Source organism: Dendrobates tinctorius, unplaced genomic scaffold, assembly GCF_039654945.1.
Source record: "Dendrobates tinctorius isolate UK_male_01 unplaced genomic scaffold, ASM3965494v1 ptg000103l, whole genome shotgun sequence".
Taxonomy (NCBI): domain Eukaryota; kingdom Metazoa; phylum Chordata; class Amphibia; order Anura; family Dendrobatidae; genus Dendrobates; species Dendrobates tinctorius.
In genome coordinates this window covers 7,794,824-7,814,216 of record NW_027361771.1, presented here as the reverse complement: position 1 = coordinate 7,814,216, position 19,393 = coordinate 7,794,824, and the positions used below count along the sequence as shown (strand labels likewise).

The window sequence follows — 19,393 nt, the reverse complement described above, 5'->3', positions numbered from 1 at the left end:
GGTATATAACACAGCCGCATAGTATATAGACCAGCACCACATGGTATACAGCACAGCATGGTATATAGCCCACCATGGTATAATACGGCCCACCATGGTATACAGGCTGTATACCATGCTGGGCTGTATATCATGGTGGGCTGTATAATACAGCCCAGCATGGTATATAGCCCCCCCAGAATGGTGTAATACAGCCCAGCATGGTATAATACGGCCCAGCATGGTATATAGCCCCCCCCCAGCATGGTATGATACAGCAGAGCATGGTATAATGCAGCCCATCATGGTATATAGCCCCCTCAGAATGGTGTAATACAGCCCAGCATGGTATATAGCCTCCCCAGCATGGTATGATACAGCCCAGCATGGTACTGTATATAGCCCGCCCAAAATGGTGTAATACAGCCCAGCATGGTATAATACGGCCCAGCATGGTATATAGCCCCTCAGAATGGTGTAATACAGCCCAGCATGGTATAATATGGCCCAGCATGGTATATAGCCCCCCAGAATGGCATAATACAGCCCAGCATGGTATAATACAGCCCAGCACGGTATATAGCCCCCCCAGTATGGTGTAATACAGCCCAGCATGGTATATAGCTCCCCCAGCATGGTATGATACAGCAGAGCATGGTATAATGCAGCCCATCATGGTATATAGCCCCCTCAGAATGGTGTAATACAGCCCAGCAAGGTATATAGCTTCCCCAGCATGGTATGATACAGCCCAGCATGGTATATAGCCCCCCCCAGAATGGTATAATACAGCCCACCATGGTATATAGCCCCTCCAAAATGGTATAATACAGCCCAGCATGGTATAATACGGCCCAGCATGTTATATAGCCCCCCAGAATGGTGTAATACAGCCCAGCATGATATATAGTCCCCCCAGCATTGTATGATACAGCCGAGCATGGTATATAGTCCCCCCAGAGTGGCCCCACAGTCCAGTACTCACACTGATTTAAAAAAAAAAAAAAACACTCCTCACCTTCTCCTCGTGCCTGCGCTGCTGGCTGCTCCTGTCTCCTCCTGCTCTGTCTGGCACACAGTGAGAGCATGATGACGTCATCGCGCCCCCGCTGTGTTAGAGGCAGAGCGGGGAATGATGGGAAAGGGAGCGTCAGCTGACGCTCTCTCCTCAATCACTACCTCCTTCAATGCGGCAGCGGTGGGAGTCGGCGCTGGGGGCAGCTGCCTGGTCTGCCTGCCCCTAATGCCGGCCCTGGGTGGGTCACTGTCAGATGTTGTCAGAATCTGACATCACTGAGATGGACATCCAGTTTCCAATATTTAATTGTGTTCCTTTTCACTATCCTCCTTTATATTCCTTAATGGTTCTCCTAAGAGGTTAATTTAAAGAGTGAGATGTTGGTTACATCTAGTAGGTAGGTTATATTATAGATATGAGTATGATTTACTTAATGCATAAATCACCTAAGAAGAAAAAAAATACATTGTGCATAACAGAATTTTTTTCTAAGATAATTGAGTTATTTGAGTACAATTATCAAGTATCACATCTTTTAGGGTTATTCACATCTTGTGTATGTTTGGTATTTCCCATTTCCACAGGATATGCTATAAAGGTATGGTAGGTTTGGATCCCACCAATGGGCTCTGCATTTATAGCACGAACAGGCTGTAACAGGGTCTACCAAGCTGGGGTACCTCTTTCAGTACCACCCCGTGTTTTCGGAGGTCCGCTCTGCGTTGGCTGGAGTCTGAATGAATGACGCTGGCTGGAATTCCTTGGTTACATGGGCGCATATAAAAGATCACTGCTTCTCCATGTATTTCCAGTCTGACAACACTTTACTCACAGGACACAGAATATATCACACAGATACAGGGGGCAGGCCAATAGAAAGCGGCAGGCCAGACATGCATTACAAAAGCCGCAGGTGGCCGGAGCCTGCCGATGTTTACTGTGGAAATTACAAAGGTGGGGGGAGGGCGGACAAAAGGGGAATGCTGATGCATTAGGGACATGCATCTCATATAGAACCTATTATCCATACATATAACTGCACAACATATTCTGGGTGCTGAGTGGTTCTGTAACACGTAACACAGGCACTGATGTGTGCCGCTATCAGTGGAGATGTGGACAAAGTTACTGTATATTTATATGGAAATTCAAGTTATCTGTCTGTTAAAAACAGTGAGTAACTGTCCCCAAGTTTTGAGACAGATGTGGTGTTGAGTGATGGGACCCGCTTCCGCTACACATGTACTGGATGGTATTGCCCCTTTAGGCCATGTTTCCACAATGAATTATTGGTGAGTTTTGATGTTTGAGATTTTCTGCACCTATTAACCCTGAGTCAAGCTCTGCTTGAAACCCCCCTCACCCACTCAGTTTTACCACCATCCTTGGGGAGAGCAGGTGTGACCTCCGTGGCCTCTAAGGCTCATTGCACTTGAAGGTTCTCACTTTGATTATTTTGATCATTTTATGAATGAACAATGCACATTTTGTGGATATTTGGAAGAAAATAATTGTTTGGGTTTTCTTTTTTTAGAAATGGCCTCTCAGCCTCTCAGGCTCATTCGGCCTGAACACGTAATAATAATTTCTGATAAATGATATGATCTGCCAACCTTACTTTTCTCTCTGCCAATGTGTTTCTTCTGCTGAACTTTAACATCTGAATCTGATTGAATATGACTCCAGTAGCATCTAAGTGCCTTACAATTAAATTTTTTACCTAATTTTAATATTTAGTAGTAGTTATGTCCTGAAAACTGGAGGCTATTTGTCAACGGTTGCAAAATTTGGGTACTTTTTCATTGTTACTATTATGGTTATTAAATGAGTTTTTTTTGCATCTGATTTCGTATACTACATTTTAATACTTCCCTATGAAAGTCACTGATTAGTTTTAGAGCCCTGAAAGTGAGATAACTGGATATTATAGATGATTTGCACTCTGGTGCACTATAGATGCGCCTGACGCAAGGTTAATTAAATTATGTTACTTGCTTTTTTTCATTGCGTTTTTAAGTGTATGTTATTTTTTTACTCTGCAGTTTTTGTCTTTTGGGCGATGTGCACACATTCAGTATTTGGTCAGTTTTTTACCTCAGTGTCTGTAATCCAAAACCTGGAGTGGGTTATAAATCTAGAAGTGGTGACGTGTTTTTGTTATACTTTTCCTCTGACTGTCCCGCTCCTGGTTTTGGCTTACAGATGGAAAAGTCACCAAATACTCAACATGTGCCTTGTTGGTATGTCATGCTTTAACTAAATACCACCAAAAAAACGAGCAACTACAACAACCTCTTTACAAGAGACACACTCTAAAGTGAATCAGCAGACCAACATGAAAAAACCAAGTGCAAATAAGGTCTCATAAAAAATAGCATTTTATTTCAATTTTTTTAAAAGACTAATATAAATGAACAAACATAACCGGGGTAGAGTGTACATGTGCTGGCCCATCAGCCCCAATTCATGTTTCACGCAATGCTTCGTCAGGGGGCGTGTCAAGAATTTTGAAACATCGTAATACTGTCAGCAGTGGGACACGTGCCCTGACAAAGCTTTGGGTGAAACATGCTGTAAAATACATATATGAAATAATTCTCTGCTAAGTTTATTTACATGCATGCTGGCACCATCTTTTCATGAGTGTTCTGTTTGTGTCTTAATTATGTTTGGTCAATTATATTATTATTTTAAAATTATTGAAATAAAATGCTATTTTTTGAGACATATTTTGCACTCTGTTTTCTCATGTTGGTCTGCTGTTTTAACTAAAGCTGCTTTGTTTTTGATACTTCCTGGCATTTGGCTTTAACAAAACTTATAGTCATGTGTGGATTGCATGCGTTTTTGATGCGTTTGTGCAGTGGAAATGCACTAAAAATCATGTGTTTTTTTTGTATCTGCAGATTTTCCGCGTCTGAAGCAAGTCTATGGGAAAAAGCTGCTCCTAAAACTTAGTGTCCCTAAAAGAAAAATTGACATGTTGCAAATTTGAAACACGCACCGCAGGTTAGTTTGCACTTGGTAAAAAAAAGTACAGTGAGCATGAGATTTTTATAACACACTGGATAGTGATATCAGTTCCAATGGATCAGAATGTATGACCCCTATGAGGATAGATGACTACCAGCTGGGGATCTAGCTGAATGTTTGCACTAAAAGAGACGTGACTAGCATGTGTGTTATATATACAAAGTGATCTAATAGTTGCGGATCTGACAAGTCTCCTGACTGTGAAGCTGGCTATGTGATTATAACTAGAGTTGAGCAAATATCTTCAGTTCCCTTCTAATTCACAAAGCTATAGCGCTTGGAGAATAAGCTACAGCGGGAACCTGACTTCCTGGATTGCGCCAGCTGATCGGCGCCACAGCTGTCTCACTCTCACAGCACATGCATGGAGAGCCCAACACACAGGCTCTCCATGCATGTGCTGTGACAAAGCCCGCGAGACATTCAGCTGCGGCGGCGATCAGCTGTTCAGCTGGCGCAATCCAGGAAGTCAGGTTCCCGCTGTAGCTTATTCTCCAAGCGCTATAGCTTTGTGAATTAGCAGCGAACTGAAGATATTTGCTCAGCTCTAGTAATAACATAACATTTAGTGGTCACATGAATCTGCAGTTCCGTGACCAATGCAGACTTGATTATGTAGAATCTAGACTGGTGATTCTCCAGCAATAATCTGACCGTTAGTCAAGATTGTACTGCGGAATTTGTTTAGCGATAAAATCATTTTTATATCACTATTGCCAGTGAGCTATAATGTGTTTTATATAGATCTGAGTTTATTGATTATAAATAGTAACCTGCTATATTTAGGTATATATAAATGAGAGTGGACCCAAGTGGGGCCTCTAATTCTTACCAATAAATAGGTTCAGAGATGGAGTGATCTATTGACATGTTTTGCATTAGTATACAAATTGGCAATATAGCCTGGAGTGAAGGGACCCCTTTAGGTAAATAACTCCCGGAAGGGTAACACTGAAAGATTGCAATATTGAAATACCGGGAGATTCCTGTGTGATCTTGATATATTTCCCATCCATCATTAGAGCCAATAAGGGTTGTGCAATAAAAATAGGATCTATATGCACCCGCACTTTTGCCACTAAAATCACTTTTGTGGCACACTCATGCACACATTAGTTTTGTAATTTTAATTGTGTGCTTCCTTTGCAAAATAATAAAAGTTACGTTTTATTTTAGGATCTTTAATAGGGATCTTTAGTTGCCCCTTTGGCAAATTGTGTGTTAATTTAAAGGGAAGCTGTCACCTCTCTTTGCCGCTATAAATTGCGGCCACTACCTTTCAGGGCTTATCTACAGCATTCTATAATGCTGTAGATAAGCCTCCAACCCGACCTGAAAGATATGAACAATAAGTTTTATTATACTCACCCGGGGGGGCGTTCCGATGGGTGTCGCAGGTCCGGGTACGGTGCCTCCCATCTTCATGCGATGTCATCCTCCTGCTTGCTTCGTGTCGTGCTCCTGCGCAGGAATACTGATCTGCCCTGTTGAAGGCAGAGCAAAGTACTGCAGTGTGCAGGCACCGGGAATGGTCAGAGAGGCCCACAGCCTGCGCACTGCAGTACTTTACTCTGCCCTCAACATGGCAGATCAGTATGCCTGCGCAGGAGCGCAACATGAAGCAAGCAGGATGACCTCACATAAAGATGGGAGGCGGACCTGTGACACCCATGGGACCGGACCGCATTGGACCACATTATAGAATGCTGTAGATGAGCCCTGAAAGGCAGTGGCCATATTTTATAGTGACAAAAAGAGGTGACAGGTTCCCTTTAAACCGTATTCTGAATCCAGACAGTACTGTATGAGATTTTAACCTGATCTACTTTGCTGGAACTGTAAGGCTATGTTCACATGTTGAGTATTTGGTCAGTTTTTTACCTCAGTATTTGTAAGCCAGAACCAGGAGTGGGTGATAAATCCAGAAGTGGTGACATGTTCCTATTATACTTTTCCTGTGATTGTTCCACTCCTGGTTTTGCCTTACAGATACTGATGTAAGATATTGGCCAAATACTGAACGTTGACCATGAATCGCCAAAAATACATGGTGGGCACACAGACTTATGCTTCCAGCCCTTCGAGTTAATTACTGTTTACTGTCCAGTTGATTGCAGTGTGTGAGAGGCGATGCCCAAGGTGCCCCACCCAACTCACCGCATGCCCGTGTACGGTGCAGATGCTGTGTCATGATTACCTGATGCCAGGTGTCCCTGTCATGCAGGTGAAAGGGGAGGGAATGTCAGGCTAGGCTCCACAGGTGTGTCCTGGTGAGGGAGGAGAGCAGCTAGATTACAACTGTCACAGGTAACAGAGAAGAGGAAGGCTGCAGACCTAAAGGTGACCTAGGATGACGCGCCAGGTATTACTACAGAAGTAACTGTGAGCTTACAGTGGCTACAGAAGTGTAAGTCAGGACTGAAGGAGACAGATCCAGTAGTAAGAACTCTGCATTTCTAATTGGTCACAATGGGGTTTTTGAGAAGCTTTGTGAAAGGTAACTGTGATATCTAGGAGGACAGTAGGAAGGAACAGGAAAGGGAATGTCACCTGTGGTTTCTCATGGCTGTGACTATCAGTATGTCACATCTTAGGTTTTCTGTGTGTTCTGTTCAGTCTGCGTGTTTATCTATGTGCTGCATTTAGGAGAGGTGGGATGGATAAGGGTACGTGTTTGCATGAATGGTTTGTTAGTGTTTGCACGCAAGGATCAGCTATTTCATTAAAACCGCCTATCTAGCAGCATGTGTAGGACCTACATAATGTTAACTGGTCGAGGCAACATCCATTAGACCTTTGAAGGCGACCAGCACTTTTTGTTTTGTGCTACTTTAACTCTTCTGTGGGACCGGACCTTTGCACCCTATGTTGCTTGTCTTGACATTGCCCTTCTTTGTAGGACTTTTGGTAGGTATGCACCATTGTATGCGCTGCTCCTTGCTCCTATATAATGGAGCTGTTGTGTTTTTGAAAACTTTACTGCGCTTAGCAATTTGAGCTAAGTCACAGTGGATGCGATTTCATGACCTCGCACCTATTTTGTATTTGAAAATGTAACAGGACTGTGTTTTTTGTTTTTGTTTTTTCTCTCAGGCTTCTATGGGTAGTCTGGCAAAAAAACCACTAAATTTCCATTTGCGTTTTTAAGTGCAGAATAGCAACAATTCTACACTAAAAAAGGCAGGTTTAAATGAATAAGAAAAGAGAATATGAATAGAGAAAAGTAATAAAAAGAGCAGACTGGTATTGCAGACACGGTGAAAACGAATGTACAATTTTTGATTTTTCAAAATGTCATTGTCAAGTGCTTACTCGCTGGCCGCCTAACCTATCTCATGGTGCTATTGTAGCAAGATAAATGCTATCTACTTCCCTTGTCAGTGGTTTTAACATTCTGGCTCATCAGTGTGTGTGTGTAATAAACTATATATACTGCTGTGTGAAGATGTGCTTGTTACAAGTGCAGTTCCGATATACTGTATCTTGTAAGGGCATACAAAACGCATGAGGTCAGATGCCTAGTCAATTAAGTTGTGGCATTCTAGTCTTTATGTTCTATTAGTTAAGATTAATGAGTTCTGTACTGCATTCAAAGTGATCTAAAGACAAATTGATATTATTATAGCATACCATGACCTATGGCGCGGTCAGGCACTGTTGCTGTATGGATGTGTTATGTCATAAGTTCCTATCTTCGTAGACTGTTGTACATGCACCCAGGCTCACATCAGTTCACTCGATCCCTGAGATGTTTGGCATACAGACAACACTGGTGAACATGGCTTCAGGCCCCTATGTCTTATAGCCACTGTTCTGAAAGCAAGTCATACAGAGCTCTTATGAAAAACTGCGCCTTGATCATGTTCCAATATGGAGATTAGCCAAATATCATATACTGTTATACAAGTTTTCAATCTCCCTGGGAAACATAATCCTGTATTAGAACGTGGACAACAGTTTTTAAGTATATTAGTAGAGATTAATGAATCTGTGGAAATTCGCCCAACTGAGATTTTGCAATTGTAATATTTCCTATTAAATGGATTCCTATTTCCTTAACATATTTTATGTTAAAAAACTGAAATAGTACTTCAGCCTCTTGTGGAGGGAAATGCATCTATCATAGTAAAGCTTCATTCAGACTTCCATGATTTTTTCACGCATGCCCCATAGACTATAGTGGGTCCATATTTTGTACGGACATCTGATTGAGACACTTCCATGAAAAAATGATATTGGTATCATTAGTGTATCCTTTTTACCATCCATGTGTCATCATTGTGTCACTTTTTACATCTGTGTTATCATTGTTTTTCACAAATGGCTAAAAATTTAAATTACAAAGCTTCTCCTTTACTTTGAAGTGTTAAACGTGGACAGCACATGGATGCCATCCATCTGCTGTACATGGTTTTTCACGGACCCATAGACCTATATTGGCCCTTTTCCCTTTTTATCCGTGCTGCTGGAAAAAATGGCCATGTCTCTCTGATTTTTTTTTTTCTTCGCACAGAAAAAAAACAACAAAGAAAACATAGACATGTGAACAGCGCCATAGATTATAATGAGAAAAAAAAGGGAACAAGGAAGTGCAATAAAGACGTCTGAATGAGGCCTAACTTTGGAAAATCTCTTCGTCACACATTTGCTCGTACTCGAGGATTCCTCACATTTCATGTAGTTAGGCTAGTTTCACACTTGCTTTTTTTTGCAGCGCGTTTTTCCCGCAAAAAAACGCATTGAAAAAACGCATACAAAAGCATACAACTGCTGCGTTTTTTTCAAGCTTTTTTATGAGCATGCATGAAAAAAACGCAGCGTTTTTATGCGTTTGTATGCGTTTTTAGTGCGTTTTTACCGCGTTTGCGTTTTTTTCCAACATAAGGGTGGCCCCTCACACTAACCCAAACCATGACTTTACTAACCCTAACCCTAACCCTGACCCTAACCCTAACCCTGACCCTAACCCTTAACCAAATCATACTTAACCCTAACCCAAACCCTAAACCCTAACTAACCCTAACCCTAACCCTGACCCTAACCCTAACCCTAACCCTGACCCTAACCCTTAACAAAACCATACTTAACCCTGACCCTGACCCTAACCCTAACCCTGACCATAACCCTAACCCTGACCCTAACCCTTAACCAAACCATACTTAACCCTAATCCTGACCCTAACCCTGACCCTAACCCTTAACAAAACCATACTTAACCCTAACCCTGACCCTAACCCTGACCCTAACCCTAACCCTGACCCTAACCCTGACCCTAACCCTTAACAAAACCATACTTAACCCTAACCCTAACCCTGACCATAACCCTAACCCTGACCCTAACCCTAACCCTGACCCTAACCCTTAACCAAACCATACTTAACCCTAATCCTGACCCTAACCCTGACCCTAACCCTTAACAAAACCATACTTAACCCTAACCCTAACCCTGACCCTAACCCTAACCCTAACCCTGATCCTAACCCTTAACCAAACCATACTTAACCCTAATCCTGACCCTAACCCTGACCCTAACCCTTAACAAAACCATACTTAACCCTAACCCTGACCCTAACCCTGACCCTAACCCTTAACCAAACCATACTTAACCCTAATCCTAACCCTTAACCAAACCATACTTAACCCTAACCCTGACCCAAACCCCAACCCTAACCCTGACCCTGACCCTAACCCTAACCCTAAACCCCCTTAACTAACCCTAACTCTAACCCAAACCCCTAAATTCCATGGTTAAAAAAAAAAAACGCATATGCAAAAAAACGCATACATGAGCATGCCAGTGCGCACATATGCGCATCCATAGGCTATAATGGCCATTTTTAGCGCAAAACGTGCGCATATGTGCGCATGCGCTTTTTTGCAGGGCCAAAAAATGCAACATGCTGCGTCTGGAAAATCCAAACGCACACCCCAAAAAAACCGCAGCGCATGAAAATCGCATACATGCGCTTACAAGCGCGCAGGTATGCGCACCCATGTTAAATATAGGGGAAAAAACGCATGCGCACATATGCGTTTTTTTCCAGCGCTAAAAAACGCAAATGTGAAACCAGCCTTAGAACTACACAAGGCTCATCAGTCCGGACTTCTTCTTATCTGTGATAATCTGATTTGTATTACCAATCCTTCTATTACTTTATACAGACACTCTACTAATGGACATTTCATTTTGCATGGTTAATATCTCTAAATAGCCAACTATAGCAATTCTAGTCATTATGTTATTAAATGTGCGTGTTCTGAAAATTGGAACTAAGTGGTTTCACAGCAAGTATGAATTTACACCAAACTCCTCTCATTGTGCAGATTACACCAGAGGAAGACGGCTGTGTCAGAATGGAGACCCCTGATGGGCCATGGGCATGGGGGGTGCTTGTTGCTGTAATGTTAATCCATGGACTGACACTCGGATTTCCTTCCTCCATTGGAGTGTTTTATACGGACCTCCAGAACTCATTCCAGGCATCAAACACAGAGATATCCTGGTTCCCATCAATTATGATGGCTGTTCTGCATGCAGGAGGTTTGTAGAAAAATCACCTTTCCATATGTCATAACATTAATAGAATATATTGGCTTGATATCATGATAACCAATCTAGTTGTTATATGAGCAATACCTTGTATCAATCATTTAAAGGAGGGTTCTGATTTCATGTAGTTTGTCCATGTGAATGCTGGAAATACTTTCTCCAGCAGTCCTATAAAAGATTAATAGGGGATAATTTACTAACTTGGCAATTACTCTCTAATATACCGTACATTGTTTCAAATCCCATCATTTTCAAGATCTCTCTGGGGTAAGTGACTGAAAACTCTTCTAAACATTCAGAGGCTGATACCCTGATCATTTGCTGCTCCCACAGATGAGTCATGTAGGTATGTGAGCAGGACTAGGTTATGCAGGTTTTCAGCCTTTGAGTCTGCCAAACAATAGTTCTATTCACAGACTGCAAGCTCCGATCGTGAAAAGGACAAGCAAATGCAAAGTAAAATGAGTACTTTTTTTATTAGATATTTATTAGATATTATTTGTTCTGTACTTGCATAAGATAGACCTAGGTTTGGACTGTTGTTGTCCCTTTAAAAAAAAAATAAAAAAAACAAATTGTTGTCCTGCGAAGTACATATTGTCTTCTTATGGTATTCTATTCCTAAACTCAACTACTAAAGATATGATTACCGTCCTCTACCTTGGGTGACCACCGCAAAAACATTTGAGTCTTGTAAAGTTTTCTGTCCCTTACAAATGATAGACTTGGTAACATGAGCTGAATGCCTGCACCTATGTCTATATTTATAATTGGCATGCTGTGCGTGCACCCAAAGGCTCGCTCACAGGATGTACAGTACAGGCAGCTCAAATCTTCAATTTTTTTTTATTTTCTTTCATGCCGATTTGGCATGAGAATTACCATACTCTGCTTATGTGTGCCCATACAAGTCTACGGGTGCATGTGAAACATCTGAGTGAAGTGCAATTACCGCTGACACAGGCAATGGAGAAGATGGAGAAATTCCTCTCCGTCATCTCCGCACCTGTGCTGCGATTCTCTCCAGTGAGACAATGTGAGCACAGTGCACTGATGCTCGCATCAAAATTTGAGTTGAGTATCTTTATAATCTGCCCTGATCTTGCGTTAGAGAATCGACAGCTTTGTGACTCTGGCCTAAATATATAACTGGGAGGTAAATGTTTTAATAAGGCTTCCTTCATAAACACTTTCTTGGCAGTGTTTGCACACTATGTTCACATCTGTCTTGACATTCTGTTTGTCTGTTCTGTTTTTGCATCTAATTTATAAGATATAGTTTTTCTTGACTTTTCAGCGGCTAAGCCCTGTCTTCCCCAGCTCCTCCCATTTTGGCGTGGCTGGCTGAAACTGATGAGACAATGCCAAAAGCGGATACATTTTTGTGCAAGTCCGTGCTAGGCAAAAAAATAAAAAATTGTGACCTTTCAAAGTGTTTTACTCCACTTTCCTTATATAAACATTTTGAATTGGGGCTAGTGTGTGTATATGTGTGTGTGTGTGTGTGTATACACACATATATAAAAAGCCGGTATGCAAATAAAATGAAAAAAAAACAGACAATGTGATTTTCTGGATTTTTTTTTCTCAGTTTGTCTCCCATAGTTGAGGTCTACCTATGATGTAAATTACAGACGCCTCTCATCTTTTTAAGTGGTGGAACTTGCACTATTGTTCAATTTCATAGATTTTTTATTTATTATTACTTTTGTCAGATTCAAGTTATTTCTGTCACCAATGTGGGTTTTTCTGTCATTAAACGAGGGGTACCAACATTTTTGACCAAGAGTGTATTAGGTGAAACATAAACCAGAATTAATTTCCTTTGTTACGCAACTCTGAGCAATAATAAGTACACACATGCATAGCAAGATTAAAACTGATGAAATGCATAATAAAAATATTGCAAAAACTCAGATATATTAACAGATTTCATACAGGACAAATAACAATTATATTATTATATTAAGGCATCAATTAAACTATAGTGATACAGAAAAATGTAATCCTTGTGTAAGAAAAAAAAAAACTTATCTGACCTACAAGTCACCTAAAATTTCCACCAAAAGCCAGTTTGGCCAGTAAATAACTCCTCGACGTACATATCAAGGAGTTGCCAAAACAAATGTCATATTATGAGGGCATAAATAAACTATGATGGTCATTAACTGCATCATGATTTGACATTGGGAATCCTAGCACATAACAAATATTATAGACGCTGCTCATGGATTGCGGTCAACCACTTGCCGTGTGACTTAAATTGTTCTTTATTTATTAATTAAATGTTGCTGTTGTAAGGGAGGGACAGGACTGTAGTCGTTACCTGTATTCCGGTGGCAGCTGTGTCCAGTCCTTCCCCTACATGAAACAATACTCTTCTCCTTGGCATACCTGCATCTCCAGACAGAGGCGTATCTAGGCTTTCTGGCACCCGGGGCAAGAATTTGGTTCGGCGCCCCCCCCCCCCCCCCAAGTACATATGCGACTTGCACACTTAGCCATGTACCCACGAGCTGCTCCTCCTAATGCTCTCAATGTTCAGTAAAAAACTGAGAGAAGCAGGAAGAGAAGCTCGTTGTCACAGGACCATACCCATGAAAATCGCATATGAGTGAAGTGTCCATGTGATGACTACGGCAACCTGCAGAGCTGAATCCTGACACTGCAGCTTCTGAATTCTCACAACGAATGCACTGCACACATTTAGGATTCTCCCTTGCCGATGTACAGTCATGTCAGCAGAAGTATGTGATTTATATACTTCTGGCCACATTCCAACTAGACGTGCCCGGCCTCGCTCTGTTCATTTTCATTGAGTGAGGCCACACATGTCTAGTCAGCATGTGACCGCATGTATGTAAATTACCGGCACGAGAGAATCCTGACAGCGTTCAGTGAGCACTGTGAGAATTCAGACGTCTGCAGTCACAAGGAATGACTGCAGACTCACAACAGACCTGGACAACCCCTTTAATGTTCCTAACAAATAAAAACATGAGAATTATTCAGTATCACTAATAACATTTACATCGAGGTACCTTATAGATGACGTCGTCTCTGCAGTCAGTCACCTTTTCTTCTAGACCCCATGATGAGTTTTCTCATCCACATCTCGTCTCTGTAGACGTCCATCTTCTCCGGTCTTCTGCAGCAAATCTCCACACGATGCCCTTAAAGATAGAAGTGTCATTATAATGCTCCTAAATAAAAATGTCTGCAATATACTGTCTCCTCACACTATTCCCCTCTAGCATCCCACCTGTTCACCATACTGTCTCCTCATATATTTACCCCCTCACTCTCTATACTGTCTGCTCACACATATCCCTGACTCCCCATACTGTGTCCATCCACATACATTAACCCATTCGCTCCCCATACTGTCTGCACCAATCCCCCATAATGTTTCCTCATACATACTCTTTATTTTGTGTCCTCAAATCTCCCCACACATTAAATCCCCCCATCCCCAATCCCCCACATACATTAAGTACCCCATCCCCATTCCAAATCCCCCACACACATTAAATAACCCCCCATCCCCACTCCAAATACCCCCACACATTAACCCCAACCCCACTCATTAACGCCCCCATACATTAACCCCATCCCCATTCATTAACCCAATCCCCACTCATTAACTCCATCCCCACTCCAAATCCCCCCACACATTAAATAACCATCTGCACTCCAAATACCCCCACACATTAATCCCCATCCCCATTCATTAACCCCCGCACACATTAACCCAATCCCCACTCATTAACACCCCCACACATTAACCCCCATCCCCATTCATTAATGCCCCCACACATTAATCCCCATCCCCATTCATTAACCCCCGCACACATTAACCCATTCCCCACTCATTAACCCCCATCACATTAAATAACCCCCATCTCCACTCCAAATCCCCCCACACATTAACCCCATGGCATCCCCACTCATTAACCCCCACACACATTAACCCCCATCCCCACTCTAAATACCCCCACACATTAACCGCCATCCCCTCTACAAATCCCCCCCCATCTCCACTCATTAACTCCCCCTCATCTCCCATCTTCGGTGGTTCTTCAGCTCCACAGAGGAGCACACTTACCACCAGCGTTTGCTTTGGGCGCCGGGGAGTGACGTCAGCAGCGTGATCACATGTCCTGATCACGCTGCTGACGTCGCTCTGGCCCGGTGGTCAGAGCTTCAATTGTACAGGCGTCTGTATAGAAGCCAGTACAATTGCTCCCTGGGAGCCGGCACGCGCTCCTTCTCTGCGCCGGCTGTCAGCTTGACAGCTGACACAGAGAACCGCCGACTCACAGGACAGGGGGGGCGGCAGAACGCAGCCGCCAGGGAGGACACTGCGGACTGCTGCATTAGGCGGCCCGACTGCGCCCCCCTGCTGGCTGCGCCCGGGGCAACTGCCCCGGCTGCCCCCCCCCTAGATACGCCACTGTCTCCAGATTCAACTTCACCCGGGCACTTCCCAGGCCATAACGGTCCCTCTTCTAGGCGACCCCCATCAATGGAGACACAGTCCAAGACAACTTTAACACTTTCTTTACTTAGGATTTCGCACGTTACATCCACACTTGGTACATTGTAACATTTACTTGCTTCCTCATCTTCCCCTTGTTTGTTATCACTTCTGTGCAGTATATGCCCGGACTGGACCGTACTAGATTGCTTCCCAGTTCCTTCCAGGTCTATCCTCACTATAATGACATTTCCTTCAGCCTGTTTCGCCCCAGACATGAATTCATCAATCACTATGTTTGGTGACCCCTGGTGAAGCATACGGCCCGTCTGTACCGATCTCGTCGAAGCTCCAACTCCTTTCATCTCCTTAGTTCAGCCAACTTCTGCCCTAAAAGCATTGGCCTAGGCGGTGAGACGCCACATCTTCCTTTTCCTGTTCTGACCCACTGCTAAGACACGCAGTTGCCTTGGGTAACGTGGGATATAACGACTTAACGTTATGTGACTGCCAAGCTGTCCAGGCCTATATCCCATGTGGACACTTGGGCGCCCTGGCCCCGTTTGACTAAACCACTCTTCAACACTAACCTTAACTCTCAGCAGCCCCTCCTACAATTAACGATCTATGAACCTCCTAGCATGCCCCCATCTAGTGGCCAAGAAGGATACACTAAATTTCCCTGACAGTACCTATACAAAGAACACATAATATACATGCAGTATTATAATACAGGAATACAAAATAATTTATCACAGTGGCAATACCATAAGCAATGAGCGGTAATACATAGTTATACATGTAGCAGTACTGCAGGCAATTATCATAAAACACATCTGTAAACATGAAGAACCGGAAGACAATCAGAGGGAAGGGAAGCATGAAAGACATTATATCTTACCCCCTTATACTATCATGATACTTCTGACTCAGAAGCTGATACTTCATTAGTTTTGAACCAGTTTGAGTAGGAAATCGATTTCTATCTTAGGGCTCATACAGACGTCCATGGATTCCAGTCCAAGAAGACTTCTAATGCATGGACTGGCCTTGGCTTTCCTGACTGACTCAAGTATGACAGCTTCATATATTTCTTTGATGCTGTCATGCTTAGGCTGTGTGCACACGTTGCAGATTTAGATGTGGATTCGCAGCGTTTTTGGCCACACGGATTCACATCAAATCTGCAGTGTAGTGCACAGAAAATGTTAATCTATGGGAAATGGAGAGTAGTTGTGTACATGCTGCGGGAAAATCCGCGCAGAAACATAGCGTTTTTTTCTTTTTTCTGCAGCATGTCAATTCTTTTTGCGGATTTGCATAGTTTCTGCACCCATTTACTTCCATTGAGTCAGGCACATCCGCATCAAAACCACAGATGTAAAAAAAAGATCTGTGGATTTGCTACAGATGTGGGTGCGAGAAACGCTGCAGATCTGGTGGAGGAAAGTGTGTGGGCGGAGCTACGTATGTGCGTGTGTGTGTGTGTGTGTGCCGGTGTCTGCTTGAATCTGTGTCTGTGGGTCTGCGAGGCTATGTGTGTGTGTCTGTGTGTAGGCAGGCATCGTCCGATGGAACTACTAACCCTATCTGGCTATGTCTGCTACAGTGACACCATTAGCCAATGATGGGAAAGTAGTAGTCCCATCATCCGGCTAATGTGTTTGAATGTTTAAAAAAAAAGAAAACCCACATAGAGTACACATATAGTACATAATTACCATATACACCTAATCCCGGAAGCCATCGATCATCTGCAAGTAAAATTAAAATAATAAACAATATACTCCCTGTGTCCGACATAATCCAACTAATAATGATTGTCCCACGACGATCTCCCGTAGAGAGCTATCACATCAGCAGATGTGACCGCTCTCTAGGGGTCCTGGTGATACAATGACGGAGATAATCCTCTGCACTGTATCACTCCGCCGCCAAAAGGTCATCCGAGTTCATCCTGTCACTGTTGCACCGCAACATGAGAATTTTCTCATGCAGTAGTCCGTAAAGTGAGAGGCCACCGCTACATGGCAGTGGGAAGAGAGAGGCTAAGTGCCAGAATTGGCGCCACTTCTGGGGTGGCTGCAGGCTGGTGTTTGTAGTCGGGGGGGGCAATATCCATGGCCCCTTCCTAGGCTATGAATGTCAGCCCACAGCTGTCTGCATAGCCTTTCTGGCTATTAATTATTGGGGGGACCCCACGTTTTTTGTTTTTTTTTGGAGGGCCCCCCTATTTTAATAACCAGTAAAGGCTATGCAGACAGCTGCCTGCGGGCTGATATTCATAGCCTGGGAAGGGGCCATGGGTATTAACCACTTCCTAGGCTATAAACATCGGCCCCCAGTTGCTGGCTTTCCCTGGCTGGCGCAGAAAATTGCGCGGGAGCCCACGCAATTTTTTTTTTCCCTTAAAAATTAAACAGATATTGCGTTTAAGGCCGGGGTCATACTTGCGAGAAACTCGCATGAGTCTCGTACCTCAATACCCGGAACTGACGCCAGCACTCGAGACTGGAGCATTGAGCTGCATGAATTTCTATGCAGCTGAACACTCCGGTTTGAGTGCCGGTGGCAGTGCCGGGTATTGAGGTGCGAGACTCATGTGCGTTTCTTGCAAGTGTGACCCCCGGCCTAACAGATTTTTTTCTATCTATCGATATATCTATGTGTGTGTGTGTAAGCAGCACGGTGGCTCAGTGGTTAGCGCTGCAGCCTTGCAGCGCTGGAGTCCTGGGTTTGAATCCCACCTAGGACAACATCTGCAAGGAGTTTGTATGTTCTCCCCGTGTTTGCGTGGGTTTCCTCCGGGCACGCCGGTTTCCTCCCACACTCCAAAGACATACTGATAGGGAATTCAGATTGTGAGCCCCATCGGGGACAGTGATGAAAATGTGTGCAAAACTGTAAAGCGCTGCGGAATATGTTAGCGCTATATAAAAATAAAGATTATTATTATTAAACATTATTCTTCAATGCAGTATGTAAAATAAGAGGTTGGACAAAGAAATGACATCACAATAATTTTTTTTTTTTGTTAAATAACATATCTTTATTTAGTTTACAAAAATGCAGACAAATCTGCATGAAAATCCGCACAAAAAAAGCATCAAAATCGCAGCAAAAGCGCACAGATTTTTACCTGCATTTTCTGCCAAGAGATGCAGATTCTGTGCAGAAAATTCTACAGGCAAATTTGCAACGTGTGCACATACCCTAACTCTTAGAATATCCTAATGGATACCTTGCAGTTCTTTATGAATACCACAATATACAAATATGACAGTTTATTATAGTGAAAAAAATGTTAAAAGTAAACATATAAATATTAACAATTAAAGTTGTTACCCAAAAAAGCAAAAAAAAATACACATTTGAAATATTTACCAAGGTAACAACTTATTATTAATTTCACCTATAGCACCATAACACTTAAAGGGAATCTGTCACCTCATTTTTGGCCTATGAGATACGGCCACTGCCATCAGGGGCTTATCTACAGCATTCTGTAATGCTGTAGATAAGCCCCCTATGTAACCTGAAAGATAAGAAAAACGATTTAGATTATATTCACCCGGGGGTCCGGTCCGATGGGTGTCGCGGTCCAGTCCGGCGCCTCCCATCTTCTAGCAATGACGTCCTCCTACATCGGGGGCTTATCTACAGTATTACAGAATGCTATAGATAAGCCCCTAATGGCGGTGGCCGCATCTCATAGGCCAAAAATGAGGTGACATATTCCCTTTAACATAACATAGTTACAGTTGACCTAGAATCATAGAATCGTAGAGTTGGAAGGGACCTCCTGGGCCATCTGGTCCAACCCCCTGCTCAAAGCAGGATTCGCTAAATCATCCCAGACAGATGTCTGTCCAGCCTCTGTTTGAAGACTTCTATTGAAGGAGAACTCACCACCTCTCGTGGCAGTCTGTTCCACTCATTGATCACTCTGTCAAAAGTTTTTTCTAATATCTAATCTGTGTCTCCTCCCATTCAGTTTCATCCCATTGCTTCTAGTCTTTCCTTGTGCAAATGAGAATAAAGATGATCCTTCTACAATGTGACAGCCCTTTGCTGTGCCCACCATGCGAAAAGTAAGCAGAACATTTGCGGATGGTACCCACAGTCTGGAGGAGAGGAGACTGTCCTCCGGGCTGTGGGTACCATATCCCTGTAAAAAATAGAATTAAAATAAAAAAATCGTCATATTCTCACCTTCCGATGTCCCTCGCAGCGTCATCACGCCTCCGCAATGCTCCCGGCAGGTCCCGTTCCCAGTGATGCACTGCGATAATGACCTTTGACATTGCGTTCTCGCAAGGCCGCGACTTCATCAAAGG

The 19,393-nt window shown here is 43.1% G+C and overlaps 1 protein-coding gene across 2 annotated transcripts in view; it reads left to right on the top strand.

Annotated features, from left to right (window-relative positions):
* The window catches only part of SLC16A5 (solute carrier family 16 member 5), a 123,116-nt gene that overhangs the window by 28,954 nt on the left and 74,769 nt on the right, over positions 1-19,393 (top strand). For both annotated transcript variants that reach the window (XM_073588033.1, XM_073588032.1), the window contains exons 2-3: positions 3,904-4,006; positions 10,354-10,570. In XM_073588033.1, coding sequence (XP_073444134.1) covers positions 10,384-10,570 — 187 coding nt within the window. In that variant the 5' untranslated portion in view covers positions 3,904-4,006; positions 10,354-10,383. The remainder of the gene's footprint in view (positions 1-3,903; positions 4,007-10,353; positions 10,571-19,393) is intronic.